Below are 24,996 nucleotides of genomic sequence, written 5' to 3'. Positions count from 1 at the left end.
TTTCATTTGTCCTGATCTGACTTGCACTTTTTTTATTTGGAGATAGGTGGTCATCATCTCTTTCCATTCTCTTTGTATTTCCCCTTTCTGGGACTTCTATTAGATCAACACGGGACACTGTCACCCAGACCTTCCAAACTCAGCACTTTGCATAGCCTCCACCTCTGTCACTGATTTGTGCTCTGAGTAACATCCTCACGTCTGCTTTGATTCACTCTTTAGCTTTCACAAATCGCTGTTTAACCAGTCTGCTGATGGTTTTCTAAAAATATTTGGCAATCCTTGTTTATATCCAGGAGTTTTATTGCTTCTTCTTCAAAATTATCTATTCCATGTCTTGCTCCTCATTTGTTTGGTTCCTTCTTTTATGCTCTTAATATGTAAAAGCTATTCTGATATTTTCTATGTAGTTCTCTAATTGTTTAACATCCTGTGCTCCAGGTCATGTGGCTCATTTCTGTGGATGAAGCCATCATCCCAGCTCCTCTTGAGCTGATCAAGTGTTTGGATGATGCAGATTTTTGTTTTGCTTATTTTTTTCTGTTGCCTCCCCTTAATGACTGACAACATTGCTTACACTTATCACATTCCACATGAACGTTTCTCTCTGCTTGAGTTGTCTTGCTTGGTCCCCTCTTCAAATGTTGATGTCCCAGAGTTTCATCCTTGGTCTACCCTCTCCCCAGTCCATGGCCATCTTTGACACGCTTACCCACTCCAGTTTTTAACTACGACAAGTGTACTGTATTGGTAGCGTGAGATTGCTGTAACAAAATGCCTCAGTTAAATGACTAAGATTAGCAGAAACTTATTTTCTCATAGTTTGGGAGGCTGCAAGTCTAAAACCAAGGTGTCAGCAGGGCCACTGTTCCCTCTGAGACCATGGATAAAACCCTCTCTGGCTTCCTCCCCACTCCTGGTGGGGCAGTGGAGGGGGGGTCGGCAGTCCTTGGTGTCCCTTGACTTGCAGTTATATCACTCCAACCCCTGCCTCTGTTGTCACATGCCCCTCCCTGTGTTTTGTTACATCCTCTTCGCTCTGTGTGTCAGTGCCGAAATTCCTCCTTTTTTGTTATTTTATTAGGCCCACAACAATGAATGCCTCTTAACTGGATGAAATCTGTAAAGACCCTATTTTCAAATAGGGTCACCTTCTGAGATCCTGGTGAGGACATCAGGATATTTTGGGGGGAGGTGTGTGGAAAAATTCAGCTTGTCACAGACACCTATATCTGCCAGTCCATTGCTTGAGTCCATGGCTTGCTCCAACATGCTTGACACAAATAAGAAAAAGAAGGGCTAAAGTTTTTGAAATATTTTATCTCAGGCCCTGTTTAAACATTTCATACAAATTGTTGTAGTTAATCCATACAGCATCATATGGTGTAGGCATTACAGGTAGAGCAAACTTCTACTCTGGAAATCTGAAACCGAAAAGTCCCACTTCTAAACCATTTGTGCACCAATATAAGTGGAAAGTGAAGAACATAACTGGCAAGTGGAGAAATTCACACTTGATGTCAGTTGACAAGCTGCAGTCAAAACAAATACTGTATAAAATGACCTTCAGGCTGTGTACAATGGTATATATGAAACATGAAAGAATTTTGTGTTTAGATTGAGGTCTCATCCCCAGTGTGTGTGCAAATATTCCAAAATCCCAAAATATCAGAGATCAGAGACACTTGCTGGTCCAAGGATTTCTGCCAAGGGCTATTCAACCTGAAAGGTCATCCTTATTTTGGTGACACAAAACTGAGCAACAGCAAAATTAAGTGACTTCCCAGATCCCAGAGCTAGGGCATGGCAGAGTCTAGAACACAGGTGAGGTGTCATGACCCTTGATAAAGGATGCTGAACCTGTACTCCAGGCCCACTGGACTGCCTCACAAGTAGCAGAATGGGCCAAACCAAAGCATCTGTGGTAGACATGGAACATACACTCAGCCACTCATCTTAATCTAAGCTGCTTCTAATTCCATTCTGCTCTTTGCTTTTCAAGAAAAACTGACAGTACCACTGCCACTGTGGGAGAATTAAGCATTCTCTCTGCCTCCCTTCTGAAGGCCTCTTGGAAAGAGCACTGCAGAGTTTTCACAACAATTCAACACACATTCCATCATCCCCACTTCCTAGTGTTTGTCCCTGGATATTTTTGTCCGTCAAGCAAAAGTGAGACTCACTTCAGACAGAAGTGAGTTAGAATTCTGGCTCTTCAAATTATTGCCTAAGGATATCTTGGGCAACTCTCTTCGAACCCTAGTTTTGATTGAGGACAATAAACAGTCCTATTTCATAGGGTAGCTGTGGGACTTACTGGAGATAATACCTTTTCTATAAAGTGTGTGTCCTAGAGCCTGACAATTGTGCATGCTCAATAGAAGGTCACTGACACTGCGCCGCCCCCCAACCTTGTCTTTTAAACTTGAGTCTCACACATAAGCCAATGGCAATTTCTTCAACCACTATTCAGCAAGTAACTTCAAAAATACAATTAACTTTGACTTTAGGATTTCAGTTTTAGTTGGTTTAGTTATTTAGTTGTTGAACTCAGCACAGTAGAACTTTAAACAGAAGTTTATGGAAACACGTTCCCTAATGTCAACAGAGTGGGAGGGGTCCTTGGAAATGCTTGGTGCTGTGACAAAGAAGGATAAAGCAATGTGGTGTCTCACTCACAGGTTCTTTTTTTCTTCTTTTTGGCAGTACTGGGGGGTTGACCTCCCGTTTGCTAGGCAGGCACTCTTGTCCTTGAGCCCTTTTTTGTGTTGGGTGTTTTTGAGATTGGGTCTCACGAACTATTTGTCCAGTCTGGCTTTGAACTGCAATCCTCCTGATCTCTACCTCTAGAGTAGCTAGGATTGCAGATGTGAGCCACCATACCCAGCTTTACTCACAGGCCCTTTTCAGGTTTGGGAACTGGATCTGGTCTCACCCACCTGTGGATGTCACCCTAGGAAAGCCATTTCACCTCTCTGAGTCTTGGTTTTCTCATGTTTTAAGGAAGACATTGAACTAAGACCCCCATGAATCCTGCAACTCCCATGAATCTGCGCTTCCCTCCCAGCTTGTGCTGTATTACCTTTGGCCCATCAATCACCTTTACTGTCCCTGGTCACAGGCCACTGCTTGCTGCTCTATCGATGTAGAATGTACAAGACATGCTCCTGGCCTTGTGCAGCTTACAGTGTAAATAACCAATAAGATAACACCATAACATGCCAGGCAGCAGGGTCTGCTTAAGGGATATGTTCTATTACTTGTTATTCACCTGTCCTCAAGGCCAGCTCAGTGATGTCATACACAAGGAGGATCACATAAGAGCCACAGTGTCAACTTTCAATCTGAGAACTCAAAATCCTGTCTTTGCATGAAAACACATCAAAGATGCACACCAACGTCTGTTGTCTGCCTGCACTGAGCTGTTCTGTAACATAACTCACTCAGTGTTCTTACTGAATGTCACAAGAAACAGGCTGTCGAAACACAGTGCTGCAACTGGGGTGGGAAGTCAGTCAGGCCTCCAGCCTCTGTGGAGCCCGCCCATAGTCAAGGAATCCTTCTGTTAGAATTCCATGCTGAGATAAACATTGCCTTCCCTATAAAACTTCTTTTTGAACTATATTCCCTAAAACACTTTTTTACCTTGGCTGCCAGGAAGCCCAAAGCCATAACAAAAGCATAACTAGAGCATCTTGGCCAAGCCTGTGGTCAGAATGACTTCATTCTTCCTCTTCATGCTCACGTCTTCATGTGTATTTTTAATTGTCTTTGCACTAATTCTGAATTTCTATTCAATCAACAGGTTGAGTACCATGTTGTAGCAGTAGTTTATTTAATTCATAGGGCATCTCAAATCCTTTGTGGAATTAAATTTAAGTAAGGATGTAGCAGCATTAGAGAACATAATATGAAACAAAATAAGAAATGGTGGAAAGAATTGGCATATCATAAAGAAGAAATTAATTTGACAAAGAATTAAGCAGGGCCTTGTGGGCAGGGTGGATTTCAAAGATGCCTTAAAGAATGAGCAGAATCTTCTGGCAAAGGAAGAAGGATCAGCATCAGGAGCAGCATGGATGAAGACCCTGGGCTGTGGAAATGCAAGACAGCACGGCAAAGTGAAGGACAAAGGACACGATGTCACAGAGGGAAATGGTGGAGGTACCACATTTGGAAATCAGATCATTCTGGGGATCAATGAAGCTTTTCGTGACCTATCTTGTTTATTCTGACCTCTCTTCCTCAAGTGTTCTGGAACGTTTGTCTGGGTCACTCTGAATCACACACTCCTGTCTGTCACTAACTGACTGCATCCCGTAGTGGGTCTTATCTACCTCTGGCCGGCTTGGCCATCTCCTTAGGTGACCTGTATCCAGGTACCTGATGCTTGCTGGACACCTCACAGACTGGTCTAAGGGACTGAGCATGGAGGGCTGAGTTAGACTCAACTCAAAAGTGTCAGTCGTGAGTATTTGCAGGCCAAGAAGGCAGGATTGCAAGTCTCGAAGGGATTTTATTTATGGTGATTGGGACATATTAAGTGAAAGAAGGAAGAGTGAGTTTGGAAAGGAATGGGGCCACTCTATCTCTGAGACAACTGCTGACGCTCACAAGAGCTTGTGCTCAGACAGGATTATTTTAAAAATAAAAGTACAAATGTAAAAAAAAAACAGGTAGGGATCTTCACATGTTATTATCTGTCTTAGGGAATAAGATGGAGAAAGAGAAAAGGCTTTCAAAATGCTCTAAGCTGCTAAAATCTGAGGTCCTGTTGCTCTCGGTCAGCATCTTGCAACTTTCACGAATGGCGGATTAAGACTGGGCCTTCCTCTTTGTAGGTCGTTTGGTTAGCACGTCGCTGGACCCAACGTCACTAGCTCAAAAGCAACAGGAGCCCCACAATCATCCAGTGAGCACAGAGGCACACCCAGCACACAGACGACACTGTCCTGCTGGCAGACATTTAGGACACTGTGCAGTGGGAATCAACCGTTTCTAGACGTTGCTCTGTTCACAGCCGTGGCGAGGCAGAGCTGCAAACACCTGGAAGTCAGAGTCCCGAGTTCTACCGACTTGCCTTTGACTGTTGTTGACAGGAGCACAGAAAGACAGACTCTGGCCTAGTATTAGGCTTCATGCCATTTGTCACAGTGGAGCTCAGAGGTGACACCAAGGGAGCTGCAGGTGTAGTCTGTTCCTGGGCTAGTGACACAGAGCAATCAGTCCATTTTTCACAGTCACTGCAGTATTTAATACTGCTGTCTAACAAGCTATTAGACACTTTTTTATAAGATAGGGCTCAGGCTAGGGGAACTTATAAGGCAATGTGAGAGTTCTGAGCACACTGAATAATCAGAGCAGAGCTGGGATATTGTATGCGCTGGGTGTAGAAAGCGCGTTTTTCTGCTTGCAGTAATTTCAATTTATAACCAGCTTGTTGGGACGTAACCCACACACAGCAAGTCGAGCAACACACATGCCTGCGACATATATGCACCCAGCTTCCTGTCCCACTCGCTGTGGAAGTCTTGCTTTACAATTCCTTCTCTAAAGTTGATGCTATTGCCATCTGTGTATATTTATTTGAACTTTCTTAAATTCATTCTAAGATAAGAGGCAGTATAAATATACCAAATCACGGTACATGATACATACATATGCAAGCACATTCTGTTGTTAGGGATATTCTTCAGGTTTCTCTATAGCTCTGGAGTTAAGTAAAGGCAAAACACCTCAAACAAATAAATGTCAAAACTGAGTTCCAAGACCAGGGCCCCATCTGAACCTGGGCAACCCCCGTCCTCTCTTTTATCAACTTTTGGTCTGCACACCAACTTTCAGGACTCTGTATCTGGACTGTGCTGACGTCCAGGGCATGCATGTCTACGTTAGGTGATGGACAGGAAATGCTGAGGAAGAATTCTGGTTTAATTTATTTTCTCATTTGGCTATTTATGATTTGCATTTATGGCAATAAGCAAGGTATCTAACAAGTAGCAATTGTGAGTGTGGTGCACTCAGCACCAGGTGGGGACTTCTATCTGCGTAGAGTGCTCCATGTCCCAAATGTGCCCAAGTGAGGAACCTGGATCCTTGTGCTGGAGCTGGAGACAGGCACTGCAGCTGATGCCACACCTGGCGTCCTGCAGCCACATGGCCACGCCGGTTGTGCAATGCAGCTGGGGTGTGTGTGTGTGTGTGTGTGTGTGTGTGTGTGTGTGTGTGTGTGAACACACATACCTGAAGCTTGACCAATAACTGAAAGACACACAACTTGCAAAATCAGCCACAGAGAGCTCTCTAACCAACATAATTAACTGAATAACTGCCTGCGTGGGGATGAAGCAACTGAAGGAGAGAACAGAAAGAGAACTTTCCCCAGGAGAACGAAATAGCTTTCCACCCAAACCCAATTGAGCTCACCTACAGAACCATGGCTCTATCTGTGCAACCAGAATTTAATGAGCACTTACTGTGCAGGTGTTTTCTAAACACTGGATGTGGAAAGACTTGAGTCTGGCCCTATTAAAAATGATACCGATGACCTCACAGCGCATGGATGTCACCACCTGGGACAAGATGGCACCAAGATGGCCTCCAGCACCTGTGATTCTACCAGAAGCAAGGAAAGACTCCTCCAGCCCTCCCCTCAGATTGGCCTCTCTTCTCACACAACTAAAACTTTGTTTTGCCCCAGTCAAAGAAATGGTATCTATCAGGATCAAGGTGCAGGAGGAGGGGCTGGAGTGGCAGCCTTTGGGTTTCCACCTTAACCTGTTCATGAAGGAGCAGATCTTGCTCTTCCTGCCCCCTCCCCAGGTTCATTTGGGCTCTTGGGCTCTGTTTTAGAAACAACTCATCCAGAATGTACACTTGAGACATCTGCATTCCCATTCAAGAGGGCTGTCTCCTGTGCTAAGGCACTGTGGCAAGTGAGGTGGCCTCATATACACAGCTCAGTTATCACGACCAAACCAAATGGATGGCCTCCGAATATTTGTCACCTGCCTTTCAATAAATGTTAAGAACACTTTTGCCCTCTTCTAAGGCACATGGGGACGTCACCTTTGCTGTGACCTATGAACAGCCCAGGGAAGGGCCATTCCTGAAGGATGACCCCCTTTGGTGCCTTTGCATCTAGTCAGCTTCAAGGTTTGCCGAAACCCACATGGTGACAAACCTGAGGAACCAGCTTGCAGATGCACGTGCAATGTTTGGCGGGTCCACTGCACTACCTCAAACTTTTCTATTGGGAAGTTGACAGGAGCAACCTGGACGTGACCTTACACAGGGTAAGGGGGATCCCACATGGAAGAGATCTGAACCAGTCTGCCATGACACATCAAATACATGAGTCAGGAGACCTGGGGCCAAGAGAGATGGGGCTCACAGAAGCTTACCCAAGTACTTCTTTTCCACTGTGACAAGGAGAAGCAACAGTGCAGCAGTGTGCCCAAGGGGCTGATGTCCTTTCTGTCCCCATCCCCTCATTACTGCTCACAGAGTACCTACTGCAGGCCAGCACTGCACCTGGCCCTGGAAATAGGGGTTTTTGGTGAGGGGCTTATGTGCCAGTGAAGGAGGGAGATGAAAATGTTTACATCAGAATGTGACATTATGCCAGATAAGAACAAATAAAACAGAGAAAACAAGACCAAGGGGGGATGACACACAGCAGGGTGGAGTAGGGAGCTACTCCAAACAGGAATGGTCAGGAGAGGCCTCTCTGAAGAGATGTTAGTACAGAGCAATAATCAGAGATGTGGAATGACCTGGAATCAAGGGTTTCAAGCTGAGGTGACAGCAGGCCCAAGTCCCCGAGGCGGAATGGTGGGTGACTGGGTGACAGGGATGCGTGATGGAAGGGCATCCTCACCTGGCCATCCAGCTGCTGTGTGGCCTTGGAAACAGCGGTTAGCCAGGAGACTAACCCTGACTTCATGGTCCTGAGCAGGGAATGATGCTAGGGACACCTCGTCCAAGCTCGCGTGAGACCGTGACTCAGATAGGTTTACCAGGACCCCTAACACCGAGAAAGCACTTACGGGGGAGGACGGTTAGTGCAGGTTGGCTTTAGGCCGTGTGCACCTGAGGAGCCTTGCCTCACTCTATGACTGTCTTTACTTTTGCTAAATAATGCAGTTCTGGCCACTTCCCCTGCATTCAAGAACACTGTTCCTTTAGCTTGAGCTTGAATCACTTCTGCGGAGAAGAAGTAATTACTCTGGTCATTAGAGTCTGCATGACAGGCCAGCAAGAACTGGAATTCTAGATCTTAAGAACATGGAAGACAGCAATAGTCAGCTTCCATCCTTTTCTGAATAAGAAAGTTTGAGAAACAAACAGGCCTACTGTTCATCATAATTAGTACTTCACAAAAGACATTTTAATACCCAATAATCTCAGAGTAAGAGAAATTCCTCTCTATAAGGGCCACTTTTCAAGGACACACACACAAATATATACACACAAAAATGCATGTGTTTTGTGTTTGCCTGGGCGTTCTTCCTCCCACCCTCTCCCCCTCTCTCTAAAAGTATGCTTATTTATTCTTACCTGTCAAAATAGAGCTGTGAGTCATCTCAGATGTGAGAACTTCCCTCAGATGTTCTTAAAACCTAACACACATGTATGTGAATGTGTGTATGAGTGTGCACGTGTGTTTGTCCTTATTTTTCTCACTTTAAGGGCACCCAGTGAACACTTCCCCCACAAGGACAGACTCCTGGTGGCTTCTATTTACAACCACTGCTCTAGACACCAGAGGCATGACCAGTGCCCCACGCAAGGAGAAGCAAAGTTTGGGACACCCTCTCCCTCCTTCAGGGCCACCGTGCTTTGCTAACCAGAGGGAGTTCGTGACCATCTGACCTGCTGGGACGATCACTCTGCGTTCATTGGTGGTCATGTTTGGGGGTGGTATGTGCTTCTCCTCCATGTAGTTGCCATAGCTCATCCCCACGGTGTCTGGGCTGCTCACCATCTTCCCGCCTTTGGCCACACTGCATTCATCTGGGGAGTTTCTGAGGGGGAAGAAGATAAATTCTTTCATTATGACAGCATCCAGTGAGGCTCCAAGGTCTTGTGATAGAGAGAGCCAAAGAGGCAGGGTAGAAGAGACCAAGGAAGAGAGAGGCACGCAGGTCAAATCCAGGCTTGTATGGCCTGGATATTTGTGTCTCTCCTCCCCCATGCATATATTGAAGGTCTGAGCCTAATGTAACGGTACTGAGATGTACTGGGATGTTTGGGGCTTGAGGAGAAAATTAGAGTTAGATGAGGTCACGCGGGTGGGGTACGGTAGGATTAGTCCCCTCGGCCATCTGCAACCCAACGAGACAGCCCTCAACAGACACAGATCTTGCTGTGTCCAAGGTCAACTTGACCTTAGACTTAGTCTTTGACCTTAGTCTCCAGAGCCATGAGAGATGCACACACAGTTGCTCCAGTCCTGGTAGCCTGCACAGGCTAAGATGGTGTCCATGCTGGATAGTGCATGGGGCACCACGGAGAAGCAAAGCTGCCACCTGGCTTCTAGTTCTTCAGCCATGGGCAAAATTGGTCTGCAGCAGCTGACAGAACACTTGCAGGGAGCAGGTTACTGCTGTGTGCTCTCGCCATGTGACAGTGAATGAGGCTGAAGCGAGGGTAGACAGGAAGGGCCGACCTTGTGCCCTGGAAGTGGTTTTTGACCTTGTGACCTGGAAGTGGTTTTTGAGCCTCTGAGGAGTTCAGGTACAGGCTCCCTCTCAGTATCACTTGCCCATGAGTCTGCAGCCTATGGAGGGAGCTTGGTGTTGACACTGAGGACAGCAGTGACCACCTATGGATGGAGGTTATGGCCAGGGTTACCCAGGACTGAGGCCCACCTGTGGCCCTGTTTGATGCACGCTAACAGCTTTGCTAGCATGAAGGACGTTTAAAAATAACCATCTGGGCTCCCAGGGAGCACGCCCTGTGCATTTCCAATGCTGTCTACTGCATGCTTTACTTCCTCTTGATGCAATTTTTCCTGGCTTCAAACAAATCTCTAAGACACCCATCCTAATATCGAAACACAGAGTATCTTCACTTGAGACTTGGTTTCCTATTCCTTTGGAAAATTCCACAAGCTGAACAAAGTGTGAATACTTTGGTGGATTTGCCTCTTCCCAGGGAAGAGAAGTTGGAGAGACTTGGTAAGACAGTACCCAAAAGCTATAAAGTCTAGATTCAATCATTCACTCATCCACTGAGGCAATTTATATTGAATGCCTGCTGTATACTAGGCACCATCAAGTCTTCCTTCTACAGCAAGAAGGTTAACCATCTGAAAATTAAAGGTCAGAGAAATGTACAGAATTCTGAAAATAGGAGACACTAAGGATCCTTGAGACCAACTCCTTTCCCCTTTTCTTGTAATTGTTAATGTCTTAATTTCCATTTCTGAGGACAAGAACAGAGGCATGGATCAGGAAAGATTTCCCACGGCATCAAAACAGATTGTCATCAGATCTACAGACAAAGAGCACTTAACATGCACTTTTGCCAGAGCTTTCCTAAACTATGTATAAACACATAAAACGGGCGATACTTTGTAAAGTTACTTGGTTTTCATCTTGCAACCACCAAACACAATTAATCTCATTATGTTCTCTGACCCCAGCTTTCTTTGTAGAAAACAGTAAAATGAAATTCACCAGAACCTCTTTCCAGAATTTATAACTATAGAGCAATGAAAAAACATATAATCTTTTTTTTCATTGTATTTACATTGGAAATAACTTCCATTTAGTTTCGGAAGAAGATAGAATGCAGCTACAGTTTTGATCATTCCAAATGGTTTTTAAAATAACCCTAGGACAACTCTAACCCAAAAAAGAGAGTCACCCCACAGGGTTAATGACACACTGGACCCAAAGCAGCTGGTCATTAAATAGTCCCAGTTGCTCTAGTCTGATTTTTGTTTACCCTTGCTAATTTCCTTGGCAACTTTAATGGCAGCAGAGTAGCATTAATGCCAGTGGGCCATGCCCTTCCAGCAGCCCCAGGTCTTCAGTCTGAGTCTTTGGCATCATCTCATCATCCTTTCACAGAGGTGGGTGCTGAGCACAGAGTAAGGGACTCCTGACAGGAGTAAGGGAGGCCTCAACTCACCCCTTGCTTCTTGTCCTGCAGAAAACACCTGCAGAGTGTGAAGCCAACACTCTCCTTGAAAGGCAAAAGAGATTTAACTTGAGGGAAGCACCAAGAACTCCCCAGACCCAGTGTTACTCAGGTTTAGTGTGCACACTGCAGCTGTCATTCTGACACAGTGTCCTAGCCTAGGGGACTGCTCACCCTCAGCAGAGTAGGCCTGTGACACTGCAGGAGGTGTACACAGATACAAACGAGAACGAGGGCCAGAAGAGAAGAGTTAATTTACTATCTGTTCAGATCCTGCCTTATTTGAGAAAAAGAAATCCTATAATGATTCAGAGAATTGAAACACGTTTCTTTAAAGTTTTTGCTATAAATACACCTTTATCGCTCTGCCCAGATGTGACCAGGAAAGGTGGGCACACTGGGAATCTGTCCCGGGCTTACTGCACTGCAGTGACATCATCCCACGTTCCAAGGAGCCTCCCACACATCCGGAGTTCCACCTGCATCAACTGCTGCCTAGATCTGAGGACCACGTGTCCTTCACTTGATCACAGATCTGCACGATCCGAGCATTGCTTTGAAAGGCGCACAGCAAAGAGCAGCAGGCAGACCTTTAGACTCTGCATTCTCGGCAGAGTCTTGCGGCAGTGCCGCTGAAATTCTAAGGCTCATTACATGCTTGGCGAATGGGCACGTGTATCCGTCTCATTGGGACATAAATTTCCTTATTGTAAAAATACGCACAGTTCGAGATACTGCTCTCAAAGACACTGTCACTTCATCTTAACCACATTCTCCGATCCACATCGTGAGCTCGGTCTGGGTTCTGTTTGTGAGCTGCAGCACACTGGTCTGAACAATCCCATACAACATGTGGCCTCAGCAGGAGGGAAGAGAGTCTGGGCACAGAGATGCATCCCTCTGCTCACAGCCTGCTGCGAATTCCACACTGGGTGGAGGAAGCCCAGGGCGGGAAGGCTGGCTCAGGATGAAGAATTCTGGGATGGAATTGCACAATTTCTGACAACTCCTTGGACCACACAAACTGAGGAGTTCAGCCTCTGTAGCAATCTCACTTTTCCATGGCATTTGGGCATAATTGTTCTCACTCTAGATAACACAGGAATAAGATGGAAAGGTGCTTTGACCTTCAAGATGAAGAAGATGGAGAGTTGGGGCCCTTCCGATAACCAGAGACAACAGCCTGATTCAACACTTTATTGGGCCTTAAACATAATCACTCTTACACAGTAGTTGGAGAGTCAAATTCTCAGGCCTTGACATCTCAGCATCGATTTCTCAGAACACACTACTATTTTGAAATAATGGCACAAGAGCATGGCAAAGAATATCAGACAAATTGGAAATTTTGTTAAGTTTAGGTTAAGGTGACAAGGCAGATGCACTGCCAAGAACAGCTGGCTTGTCACAATTACAGTATCAGGACTGAAGACGCTGTTCCCAAGCCTCAGAAGTTAACTGGAATAAACCAGTGGTCAGCTGTCTAGGGAGCAGACTCCCAATTTCCTCAGCAAGTCTGGAGTTTTATGCATGTGTACGTGTGGTGGCTTGGAATATATTTCAATCTTCTACCTGTCCTCAAACATGTAAAATTTGAAGAGGATTATAAGATGCATATAAATAAAATGACAAATAAAGATAAAGAATATAAACACATGAAAACACGGACAAAAATAATCAAGGGATGAAAGCAGCCCATCAAATGAACTGAAGATGTAGCACCAAATTACCTCTGAGATTTCTACAGACCAAAGCAAAGCAGGAAGTGAGTCCCATTCCGAGGTTCAAGGTGTACACACAAAGGAGCTATTCAAAGAAGCAAAGCTTTTCCTGGGCTGAGCCTTGAGAGAACTTTCTCTCAGGGTTTCTCCTGAAAGAAATAGGGAGTTTCATCCTTCACAGCATTTCCTAACAGACCTAGGAACTCTCAGGTGGTGATAAAGCAGGTGTCCCCAAGCACACAGCTCTCTGCCACTTCAGGTATAGAAATCCAAGCCCATGTGGTCAGCCAGTCTTCCATACTGGCTGGCTGTCAACACTACTTTTGGAAAAAACTGGTCAGTCATAGAGATTGGTGTCAAAATATAAAAAATAAATGAATAATTAAAAAATGAAAAACCCTGAAGAGGTGCAATGTATTCCTCTAGTTTCCACAGCCCCTAATTTCTAGATATAAATTGTCAACATTAAATAAGGTAATATGTCTCTGAGTATCTCATGCATTTTACATAAGTGAACAAATCTTTACAGGTCATATTTGATTCATGTTCTCACTTAGTATTTCTTTACACAAGCTAGGGAAGGCTCCAAACTCTTCCTGTATTACCATTATAATTAATAATCGGGTAAGGTATTGAGAAGGCGCCCAGTGTATGATAAACACTACATGTCAGCTGTTGTTGTAAATTCAACACATCCACATGACTCCGTGCAGTAGAGTCAGAAGAACTTTTCAGTCAATGGTAGACCGCAAACAAAATGATGGTCTCGTTTTTACATCACCTGGTACCATGTTCATGTCAGTACTCTGTGATGTTCACACAGACATGACATTACCTAAGGTCACATTTCTCAGAGGGTGCCCCGCCTTTAAGTGATGCATGGCTGTACTATTAAGCAGTAAGTAGCAAGGTTACAAGTGAAGTAGAGAGAGACTGGATAACTTGTCCAGGGCCACAGCCGGTGGTAGAAGGACTGGGATATGAACCTGGGTAGTTGATGTCCTGAGTTCAAGTTCTTGACTACCACACTGAATGACCTCATGTGGCACATCTACATGGGCAGTGTTCATTCACAGACGTGAAACATGGTGGAGGGGCTGGTGGAGAGGCTCAAGTGGTAGAGCACCTGCCTACCAAGCATGAAGCCTGGAGTTCCAACCCCAGTGCTGCCAAAAAAAAGGAAGAAAAATGGTGGGATGGACAGTCACAAGACTCCATGTCCTCACTATTAATTACTTTGCAAGGAACACCTCTGGTGGCTCCGTAGCCAGTCATGGAGGGAGGCTACCAGTGTGGACTAAGTGGGGTGGGCAGAACCCATGGGAAAATTCTGAAGATGGTAGTGTTTCTTTGAATATGCATATGGGTTCTGATGTTGGGTTAGAAACAGTTAGTCACCTCAATGTGCAATTAAATGTCATAAGCTCCTCCCCCAAACTTTAGAGAGGTGCTCAGCATGGTGCTTGTTGTATACAGATGATGGCTGGACACTCCTAAGTGTGGAAGGACATCACACCAGAAGGTTCCAGAAGAACAGACTGGGAAGGTCTGACTCAGATCACTGGCCCAGAGAGAGAGAATCATGGACCAGGAAAGAAGACAGACCACTGAGAAAGTAGTGATTGGAGTTTTCAGACTGAGTGAAGTACAACCCAAGATGAAAGCTTCATTTCATTGCACAAAATCTTTTTTGTATTTTTTAAGGAGGCAACATGCTAAGGAACATAACAAGAGATCTTATGTCTTTGGAAAACAAAATAAACTTGGCATCCGACATTCGTTTTCTCACCCGGAGTCTGTCGTGAGGTGGACTCCATCATGGAAAGAGCCCATGGTTAAATGGAGGGCTATGGCTGTTAGCTTGACAAGCGTGGACCTCAGCTCTTGTGAGTGTGAATGGCTTATTTATTCATGAATGCCTCTGAATGCACCCACAGCTCTCCAGCCACATTACATCAGTGTTTCGCCCTGCTTTCAGAACAGTTACTGGAGACACTGGGCCCTACAGAAAGTCCAAGGGAAGTCAAAACAAAATTTAGAAATCACCGCATCTTCTGCCTTGAGTAGGTGAGGCAACTCCCAACTCTATCAAACTCCTGGCTATTCTTCAGGCCCAGCCTCCTTCCTGCTCTTCTGACTCCCTCTGGACACAGAGCCTGCTGACTTTGGTCTCCATCACCAGCTGCTGGGCTCTTTCCAAGCTGTGCCTCCAAAGCGTCCTCTCTTGTGCCACCACAGCTCTCATCCCCAACACGAGCTCAAGCTGGTCAGGCCAACCTCACTTCTCACCTCAGGATAAATCAAAACTCCCCAGTGATGCCTGGACACTTTAGTCTGTGGCTCGTCAACTTTTTGCTTCATTTACGAAGATGTATGGAGCCCCTCTCTATGCTGCCTGGGAGCTGGGGATCCATCTGTTGTCATGGGGCCAACGTTCATGTGGCCAAGGTCACTTCCTTTGACATCACACACCCTGCCCTCCAAGACCACATGCCACTCAGCCCTGCTGCTCTCCCATTTGGGACTCATCTTTTGCTGGTCCATGTGCCTTCAGGGCTGGTATGTCTGCCCTTGATCACCTGGTACCTGCTATGTCCACCTGCCAAACTCACCTCTACAGTGAGTGTATTTGATCAGAGCCTTTGAAATGGGTGAGTGACTGAATGAAGTTAAGAATCTGTTTAGTGGGACACTGAACTCCCTCCCTTACAACTGGTACAATAGAATGCTCATCTTCTCAGAATTAGAAACCCAGTGTTGACCTTGGATGAGATGCCTGTTTAGGCTCATGTTCTTCACTTCTAGAAAGGACTGGATGCCTCCTTGGGGTTACAGTAAGGACATCCTTAGATGGTGATGGGAATTTGCTTTGTAAATGGTGAACCACTGTGTGAGTTAACACATCAGCGTACCGCGTGTCTGCGCGTGTGTACGCGTGTGCACGTGTGTGCTTGCACTGGCACTGGGTTCACAATTGCTCCTCGGTAAATTCTTAAGTAGAAAACATGCAGTCTCTGGCTCAGGGCTGTTTTTTAGAGTGTCCCTGTCTTCCTGGATGTCCCTTGTACTTTGTTAGGTTATTTCGTGATAAGAAGAACTTGGGGAAGCTGTACGGGAAGTACAGCATGGCTCCTTTTGGCACCTCTGCCCTAAGAGGTCAGGGTCAGTCCTGCTAGAGGACCAGGCCTGGCTTCACCCTGAACTCAGATCAGTCCCTCCTCAGGTGGTTTTCCTTATCAGGATCCTAAAAGCCAGCTTCACAGTGTGAATGGCTGTAAGTAACCACAAAAGGTATTTTTAGGACCCCAGACAAGCAGAGGACTGTTTGGAGAGCTCCAGGGTAATTTGTGGGTCTGTTTTATTTCTGAATCAGAGGCAGTGGAAAAGCCGCTTCAGACCCCACGGGCGAGCAGCGGGTGGGGCTCGGCAGTGATTCATGTAGAACTCTGGACTCAAACTGAAACCAAAGATGTTTGTCTTCACAGCTGTGTGTTATTTTTACCCTTGCTAAATATGCTCCCCTACACCTGGAATTTCTGCGTCTTCCCAACAGCCCTGTTCCTCCCCCTTCCCTGAAGCAGTTGAAGACAAAATTAATTAAAAAGGCACCTCCAGCTCCCCAACAGTCAGCTCTTTGTCCCTGAAAGGGGCCTGAAGGTCCCCTGAGAACATTTCATTATTTAAGTATATATTTCTCTTTACAGCTGAAAACGGGAGTTAGCAAGACCACATTGCATCTAGGTCTTGAAACCTGGGGGGAATGTGTCATTTTGGAGTTCATTATTTGGAAATACAACGTTCTACAGAGTAAGGTTTCCACAAGCAATTGCATGACAAAGATCAGATGTGACGTCTTTTCTATCTTGCAAGCACCTTTAGTTTTGCTTGAAACATACTCGTGTTTTCGAGAGGAAAGAAATAACTGAGTGACCATTAGAGTGCTTCGGATTTTTGTTTTAATACTGTAAGTGGGCTATGTGAATTCTGCTTAACTGAAACGATGTCTCTTTTTTCCACATTTTAAAATCATTTTTATTAGCATATAATAGTTGTACAGGGGGTTACACTGTGACATTTCCATATGTGCTTACAATGTACCTCGGTTAGGTTAGCCCCCAGCTTCTTTCTCCCTCATCTCCCCCCCCACTTACAATGATTTTGACTTGTTTCATTGTTCTATTTTCATACAAGTGTATAAAGGACATTGACCAAATTCACCTTCCTCTACCCTCTCCATTCCCCCTCCCTCCCACTAGTGACCTCCCCCAGAAGACAGAAAATGCCAGAACAGAGCCCCTTCTGCCCACTGGCAGCCCCACAGCTATCTAGCTGACTTCACTTTATTGTAAGGAGGAGCACAACCCTTGTGTTCACCTCTTCTACAAAATGGCGCCCAAGTGGTGCCCTCCTAGGACAGCAAAGATAGCAGAGTGCTGTCTAGGAATCTTCTCTTCCGGAGAGAGACAGAAGCAGAGCCTTTGTGTCTTTTAAGCCCAACCTTTCTCTCTCTGCATCCACGTCTCAGTTCTGCCGCACGTGAACTGGCCTTCCCAAAGCCCCAAGGCCCTACAAGTAAGTTGAGCCATCATTAAGTGACCTCATTGCTGTGGACTGCACGCGTGACATTCCAGAGTCCACGTGTGAAACCACGTGATGGTATTTGGAGGTGGGCCTATGGCAGGTCGTGAGAGTGGAGCCCTGGGGTGGTGTTGGCGCCTGTATAGAAGGGAACTTCCTTGTCCCTTCCATCATGGAGGACCCACCAGGAAGCAGGTCCTCACCAGACACAAACTCAGCCAACACCTTGAAAATGAACCTCTCATCTGGAGCTGAGAAGTACAGGCCACCCTGCCTGTGGCATTTTTTGTTACAGCAGCCTGAGCTGACCAAGGCCCTCACTAGGACAGTTAGGAAGAATCACTCACTGAAAGACTCCAACGCTGTGCCACCCACAGCCTGGAAGGTGGCCTGCTTAATTAGGAGGCTTCTTTTATGCCAATCCAATTTGCTAAGCAAATACACTTAGTGTTGTGTCACTAACCCCAAAATAGTGCATGAAGTTCTCTAGAAAAGGTGACATCTCTAGAAATATGTGACATCCCATCCAAGTGAGTCAAAATGAACAGTCACGGAGAGAGAGCAGGTGCTGTGAGCCGCTTTCAAATAACAGACAGAGTTGTGCGAAAAATGAGGGGACCTGATGTCAAAAGCCACGATTTCATTCTGCTTGTAGTAGTTTGGCAAAGCACCATGTCTGACATTATGACAAACAGAAGGTGGAGTCATTACCACCACCAAACGCTGAGAATGTCTCAGGTTTCATTTCAGCCACTGAACTAGTCGTGCTATAGGTCATCTTACCACACTATTTTGAAACTGTGGCTTCATTTGGAGACCTTGTGAAACTAATGCTAAGGTGAATGCAGGTAAGTTGACCTGCTGTAATAAAATAGAGAAAGTAAGTGATTTTTCAAATTATACATACAAGAAATCAAAATGCAATTAGTGCATGGATTTGATGCCTCTCAGATGACAAGTGAGAGAACATTACTGCTTGTCCATCACCTGGAGGAGGCCCTGCTGTCCCAACCAGGACAGAAAAGGTGTCCAGGCCAGTCACAGTGACCCACCCCTGTAATCCCAGCTATGTGGGAGGTGTAAATAGGAGGATCAAGGTTCAGACTGATCCAGGCAACAACATGAGACCCTATTTGAGAAATAACTAAAGCATAGAGGGCTGGGGGAATAGCTCAAGTGGTAGAGCTCCTGCCTAGCAAGTGAGAGTCCCTAAATTCAAATCCTAGCACATCCAGTAAAAAAAAAAAAAAAAAAAAGTTGCCTCCTAAACAGGGAGGCCCTGAGGGAGTGACAAGGAATGCAGGCCTGAGAACAAATGACCTACGACAGGTAGACCTGAACAAGCTAAAAGAATCTTTGCAAACTCAATGGTCTTCCACTGTGAATGGGTGTAATCTTACTTCTTCCACCCCTCAGGCTCACTGAGGGAGTCGGATGAACTGTGTATCCTGGAATCCGTTCAATATCATGGACTGTTACAACAATATTGACTAACAGTGTCCCTGTCAGGCTTTCTTTCCTGCCCAGGGGATCACACCCTCACCTCTGCTGTCATTGGGTCCTGATCCTTTTGTTTTTTGCACACATCTGGATCTCACAAGACCTTTGTCACCTCAACAGAGCAGGGCCACCCTCACAGCAGTTACAGCAGGGCAGGATGCAGACAGGGCAGCCCAGAGCTGGCAGGGAGCAGCGGGCTGCTTGGCCCCACTCGGGCCAGGTTGCTCTTTAAGGAAGAACACTGTGTTGTGCACTGTTGTAAGTTAGCAGCACCCCGGTCTCTATCCCTAGATACCAGGAATGAACCCCACCCCTAGATGTGGCACCAAAAATGTCTGAGAACATTGCCAAATGTAGTTTGGGAGCAACTGACAACCACTGAGTGGATGAATTAAGGCTCCCACCCAGGCCAGGGGGCAGGAATGCCTCCCTTCTTATCTGGCATTTGTTGGAGCCAATTCAAGTCCCAGGGTCTGGGCTGCTGATGAAGAGGGGTGTGGGCTCCTTAACTTAGGGGTTTCCTAGTTGTGCATCATCCTAAGCACATTTGGGGTTCACTCCCCAAACCAGGGTCCTATCTTACTTCCTCTCTTCCTCACATCTTGTGTTCAGCCCAGCAGCAAAGCACATGAGCTCTGCCTTCACAGTCTGCACAATGCACTGCCTCTCTCCACACTCCACCACTACCACCCTTGTGCACACCTCGGGCAGGAGCCTCCTGTGGGGTGCCGGTGTCAACCCAGGAGTTGGGAGACCTGCTGAACTGGAGTGGCCTTGCATCCCTCCATTGCTTGAAGCCCTAACGGTTTCCAGGTTCACTCAGTGGGAAAGTCAAGATCCCCCCAGGATCCTGATTTCTGCACACTAATCTATTACTCCTCCCGTTGGTCCCTAAATGTCAGCCATGTGGCCTCTGGTTGTCCTCGAACACTTCAAGCTGACCTCAGGGGCTTTGTGCTAAGCATTCTGTCAGCTCAGAACATCCTTCCAATGCTAACCCACAAAGTCTTCTCTCTTTCATGACTTAAATGTTGCTTTCTCAGGGGCAACCTTCTTGGGCCAGCCCATCTAGACCCCATCTTCTTATTGTAGTTTAATTTTTGGCAGTGTTGGGGTCTGAACTCAGGGCCTTGTGCTTGCTGGGCAGACATTCTACCTGAGTGCCATGCCCCCAGTCCTTTCTTCTTAGCATTTACTATCATCTTAACTGCTGTACATGTTAATAAGCCACCTGGTTTAATGGCTTTCTTGTCACCTAAAATGTGCACTTAGCAAGTCAGGATTGTTTTGGATAAGCTATTATGCTCCTGTAACAGTGCACATAGTAGGTGCTGTTGAGCAAATGAGGAGCTCCATGCATAACCGCTTTGTCTGAAGCAAAATGGACCAATCAGGTACCCTTCTCCCTCTTTCTGTCATCCTCATCATACTTTAGGGGACTTTTGATAATACATCAAAAGACTTGCCATCTGACCCTAAGCTGGAGCGAGGCAAATCACATGATGACTCTCCTTCCAGACAAGGGAAGCGACAAGACTCTGGTGACATCATCAGCCAGGTGAAATGCCCATGTGGTGAGGCAAGGGAGGCTTCCTCAGATCAGACAGACAGACCTCCTAGGGACAAACCTTGTCCACCTGCTATGGCCTCCCAGGTCACTCACGGGACAGGCCACATCCACCCAGCTACAGTGCCTTCTCACTGTCCTCCTCCCTGGTCAGCCAGGTTGCTCAGGCCACAGAGCAGTGGGATATTCCCCTGATGGCTCCTAAAAACAGAGCCTGCTGGGGAGGGCCCACCCAGATCTTTTATGATGCAGGAGTCTGAGGCTGGGCCTTAGTGTCTGCCTTGTGAGCATGCCCTCAGCTGCTGATCCTGGGGCTCTACTTTGAGACCCACCAGAGAACTCTACCCAATAGAGTCAATGAGCTAATGGCTCTCAGTGATTAGGAACCATTAGCTCCAGTATTCACATCAACTCATTAAATTCCAGCTGCCATGAGCTGTCGGTGGGCCACAGGAACTGCCATCACCTGTAGAAAGGGGAAGGCGATGCCTGATGCACCCACCTGTGGTCCTGCTGGCCAGGCCAGGGATGCAGAGACAGAGGAAAGCAGCCTGCTGGACACAGGGCACAGGGCATAGGGCACAGTCCTGCCTTGCAACTGCAAGGGAGCTCAGTGGGGCCATGCACAAGACAGCTGCCTCTTGGCTTATCTATAGCAGCTTGAGCCCAGTAAACTAAGGCCAGCAGTAGGGGGCTCCCTAGAGGCCTGGCAGGCACTGACGCCCAGTGGGCCCCATGATAAGATACAGGAAAACAGCTGGTTTGAGTTTGGTCACATACTACCAGCTCCCCATCCTGTGAGCCCTAGGGGCTTTTTTGTGAGTGAGTCTGGAGTGCGGAAAGGCGAGGTGCAGGGTCTCCAGGGACCGCTGAAGCTGTGAAGTGAGGTCCTCTGTCTACACGACATGAAATTAGATTCATGTCTAAAAGAATTCTGCCATCTAAACCAGCCATACCCAAGCCAAACCCACAATGACGTGCCTGTTGGCTCAGACTGGCAGCTCCTTTCTCTCCTGCGTCTCCTACACTACTTTTTTTTATAAAAACTACTACAATGGTAACAGTTCTCATTTCACACTTATATTTCATCTCAGGAGCTTGTAATCACGTTAGGCCTGAGGCTTTGCAACATCCCACGACTTGGGAAAGGAACTCCTTCCCTCCATGCAAAGCATTTGGCCTGTGAAAGTAACAGATGGGCAGGCACAGACAAAGAGCCATTGCAAAGGAGGATCCTATGTGGCTGGAGCTGGGTCTTGCCCTGGCAACACTACAGAGAGCTGGAGGAGTGTACATCTCTCATGGAAACATTTACAGAAGAACAGCAAGGCCCACACAGGTCACAGCCTGCATGTCCCAACCAAAGGGCACCTGCTGATTTAGTGAACTGCTTTTGGACTTAGATTCAAGAGGTACACTGCTGCTGCAGGAAGGCCAGCTACACACATGCCTAGGGCAGGGGCAGGTAGAAGAAGCCACTGGGCTGGCCACCAGGAGATGGGGTAAGTCTGGGGCACACCAGAAAGATGCAGAGAGGTGGCATGTCCAGCAGCTGCACCCTGTTGGTGTTGCTCACATGCAGAGGGGCTGCACCTGCTCCCCACTGCCCTTCTGGGACCCCCCCCAGTCGATAGCCATCTCTATGACCCCTGACTCCACCCCTGGTGCTGCTGGCACAGTCCAGGTCCCCACTCACAGCCCCCAGAAGAAAGCAGAATGAATGCACGCTTGTCCTGGTGTTTGCAGGGCTGGACAGGTCAGCAAACTTGCAGGTTTGACCCAAGGCTGGCCTCCACTACCACCTATGCCACTTCTAACCCAGTGGTGAGATGAATCTCAGTCCCACTAAGGAACTCGTTGCTTCTTCTTCATCCACATCCTCAGGCAGCCTGTCAGACTTGGACGAGACACTCTCACTCCCCACCCACACCTTTCCACGGTCTGTGAGGACACAGAGCCTGGAGAGTCCCTGGATTCTGGGACGCCTCTCACTTCCTGCCCAGCCTGGCTAAGCCCCTTTGATATCAGAGAACTGGTTGTCCTCGGACGTGCTCACGTGGAGATCTAAAACTTGAGATGACCCCACCCTCACTGACCAGCATAGATGCTCTGGTAGCATCGGTGTCGTGGCTGTTTTCCTGTCAATCTGACTAAGCTACAACACTTAACCCAAAACAATCTGGGCACAAAGGCACTGGAAGTTGACTATAACTCAAAGATTCTCTTGGGTGGGGTGGGAGCCTTGTCTAATCAGTAGAAGGCCAAAGACAGCAAAATCATAGCTTTCCCAGAGAAGAAGAAATTCTGCCTCAGCATGAAACTGAACTCCTGCCTGAGCTTCTAGCCTGCCTAAGGATCTCAGCCTTGCCAACCCCACAGATGGTTGAGCCAATTCCTTATAATCAGCTCCTAAAATAAAAAATCCTGCAGGTCTATCTGTCCAGAGAAACCAACTGACAGGCCAGGCCACATACACAAATCCAGCAGACACTCTGAGCTCAGGGAAGGTCAGGTCTGAGCTTTGAATTTCTCTCTCCTACAAAGAGGTCGACTACCTGCCATCTGCTATATTCCCAGAACATTCTTGGGGAATGATTGACATCTGTGTCATCACTGGATGCCACAGGCATGGAAGGCTCTGGGGAGAACACTCCCCTTCCCTGTTTCACACTGTTCCAGGGAAGCACACGGGCCTTGCTAAAGACAGACAGACTCGACTGCTCTCTCCACAGAGAGTACCTACCAAACAGACAGCCCTGAGCAAGATGGCATGTCTGAGGTCCCCAGGTGCCTGCCTGCCAAAGAACAGCACTGTTCATTTCAAAAGCTGAACTGCAGGTAAGAAGCTGGGAGGGGAGGATTCTGGGTAGTACTGGAGCTCCATGGCCTGAGACAGGAAGAGCTTGAGGTGCCCACTGTCCCCCTGCAAGGAAGTGTCCAGAGCCCCTGAAAAGGAACACAGCCTCCGCCCAGTGCCAGCTTTTTCACCCCCTGAGACAACAGCCACCTGGTACCTCCCCAGTCTACCTGGAGAGGGGCCTACCTGAAGCTGCCCTCCTGTCTTTCTTGGGGACTAGGCACCAGGTTGCCCTGTGACCCATCCTGAGGCCCTGGAGAACCACTGTAGGCTGGAAAGGATGTCTCATGCCAGCCAGGTGGGCAAGTGGACATCAGCCACTGACCAAGGGAACACAGGTGACACAGTGCCTGCTATTCTCCCACAGACAGAATGCTGGCTTAATTTTAGGTTTTAGATTCAGGAGTAGCACAGTGAGCACAAGAGAAGCTTTGAATTCTGCCACGCTGTTCTCACCTTCTTGCTCGGCCTCCTTTGTGAGCAAAGTTGAGTGCAGATGGGCCTTCCTGTAGCTGAGCCTTCCTGTAGCTGGGTCCAGGCCACAGCCTTGAACACAGGTCAGGGCATGGCCACTGTGCTTTTGTCAGCTGGAAATTGTGACAGGTTCCTTTGCTTGAGGGGTGTTTCTCTCCTCTCTCAATCCTTTCTCTTTCTCTGTCTCTGTCTCTGTCTCTGTCCCCTCTCTCATGTTTCCTGCAGGTAAAAGTTAAGCTCTAGAGAAGCTTTGTGTCTTGCTTTGAGATGTGGGATCATGGAAGTCTATCCTCCCCAAATTCAGTCAGTTGGTATTTCCAGGCATCACTCTACTCACTCTTCCATGTAAACCCCATTCATTCTGAAGAACATATTGACACCCCATTGCTCTAAGTCTCAGAAATGTTCTATCAAATGGAAAGAATATGAAATACCTACTCCAAAATATTGACATGAATTTTCTACCAAGGTCCTTTTGGAACACCAGGAACTCATGGCTTCCTGAGACCCAAGCGAGACCTGCCTTGACTTCTACCCAGATGAGCTACCACTGTGATATTCAAGAGCAGTTATTCCCAACCTCAAAAAAAGTGAGGTGCACAGGAGTGATGGACGGGCTTCCCAGGACCAGGAAAGTTCTGGCATACCCCCCGCCATGTGGCACCATTAGCCTTACTACCAACATCCCTCTGGGGCACGGTGACTTGGCACCTCTGTGAACACCACACTAGCAGTTGACGCAATGGATTTCCAGTGCTTATAAAACATGACACTCGAACATATTTAGGATTAAGGCATATATGTGACAAAGAGGCCCTGTGATAGCCGCATGGTGGAAAGTGTTCTGGGTGTGGAGTCAGACACCCCTGGTTTTAATCCAAATTCTGAGTCCCTGGAAGTGCTGCTAGCCCAGAAACTGCCTGCTTGTCCGTCAATGGGGCCAAGCGCTCCCCATGGGGCTGCCAGGGACTGACGGGCTGCAGGATGCAAAAGGGGTTTGTACGTGAGAAAACTGAAAGTGTGCTTGTGGCTTTAGGCAGAAATGTAACGATGCAACGTGAAAAGAAACGACCCTTTCTTTGCCTGAGGTTTTACTTTTAACTGACTATATTCGAGATGGTATATTATAATATCAATTTAATTTTACTTCG

At 47.0% G+C, this 24,996-nt stretch overlaps 1 protein-coding gene across 8 annotated transcripts in view; it reads right to left on the bottom strand.

The window, feature by feature from the left end:
* The window catches only part of Erg (ETS transcription factor ERG), a 227,253-nt gene that overhangs the window by 26,837 nt on the left and 175,420 nt on the right, over window positions 1-24,996 (bottom strand). For all 8 annotated transcript variants that reach the window (XM_074072635.1, XM_074072639.1, XM_074072638.1 and 5 more), the window contains one exon: window positions 8,875-9,026. In XM_074072635.1, the coding sequence (XP_073928736.1) occupies window positions 8,875-9,026 (152 nt within the window). The remainder of the gene's footprint in view (window positions 1-8,874; window positions 9,027-24,996) is intronic.

Source organism: Castor canadensis, chromosome 5 (assembly GCF_047511655.1).
Source record: "Castor canadensis chromosome 5, mCasCan1.hap1v2, whole genome shotgun sequence".
Classification (NCBI taxonomy): Eukaryota; Metazoa; Chordata; class Mammalia; order Rodentia; family Castoridae; genus Castor; species Castor canadensis.
The sequence above is the reverse complement of the archived record's forward strand: the minus strand, read 5'-3'. Positions and strand labels throughout refer to the sequence as shown.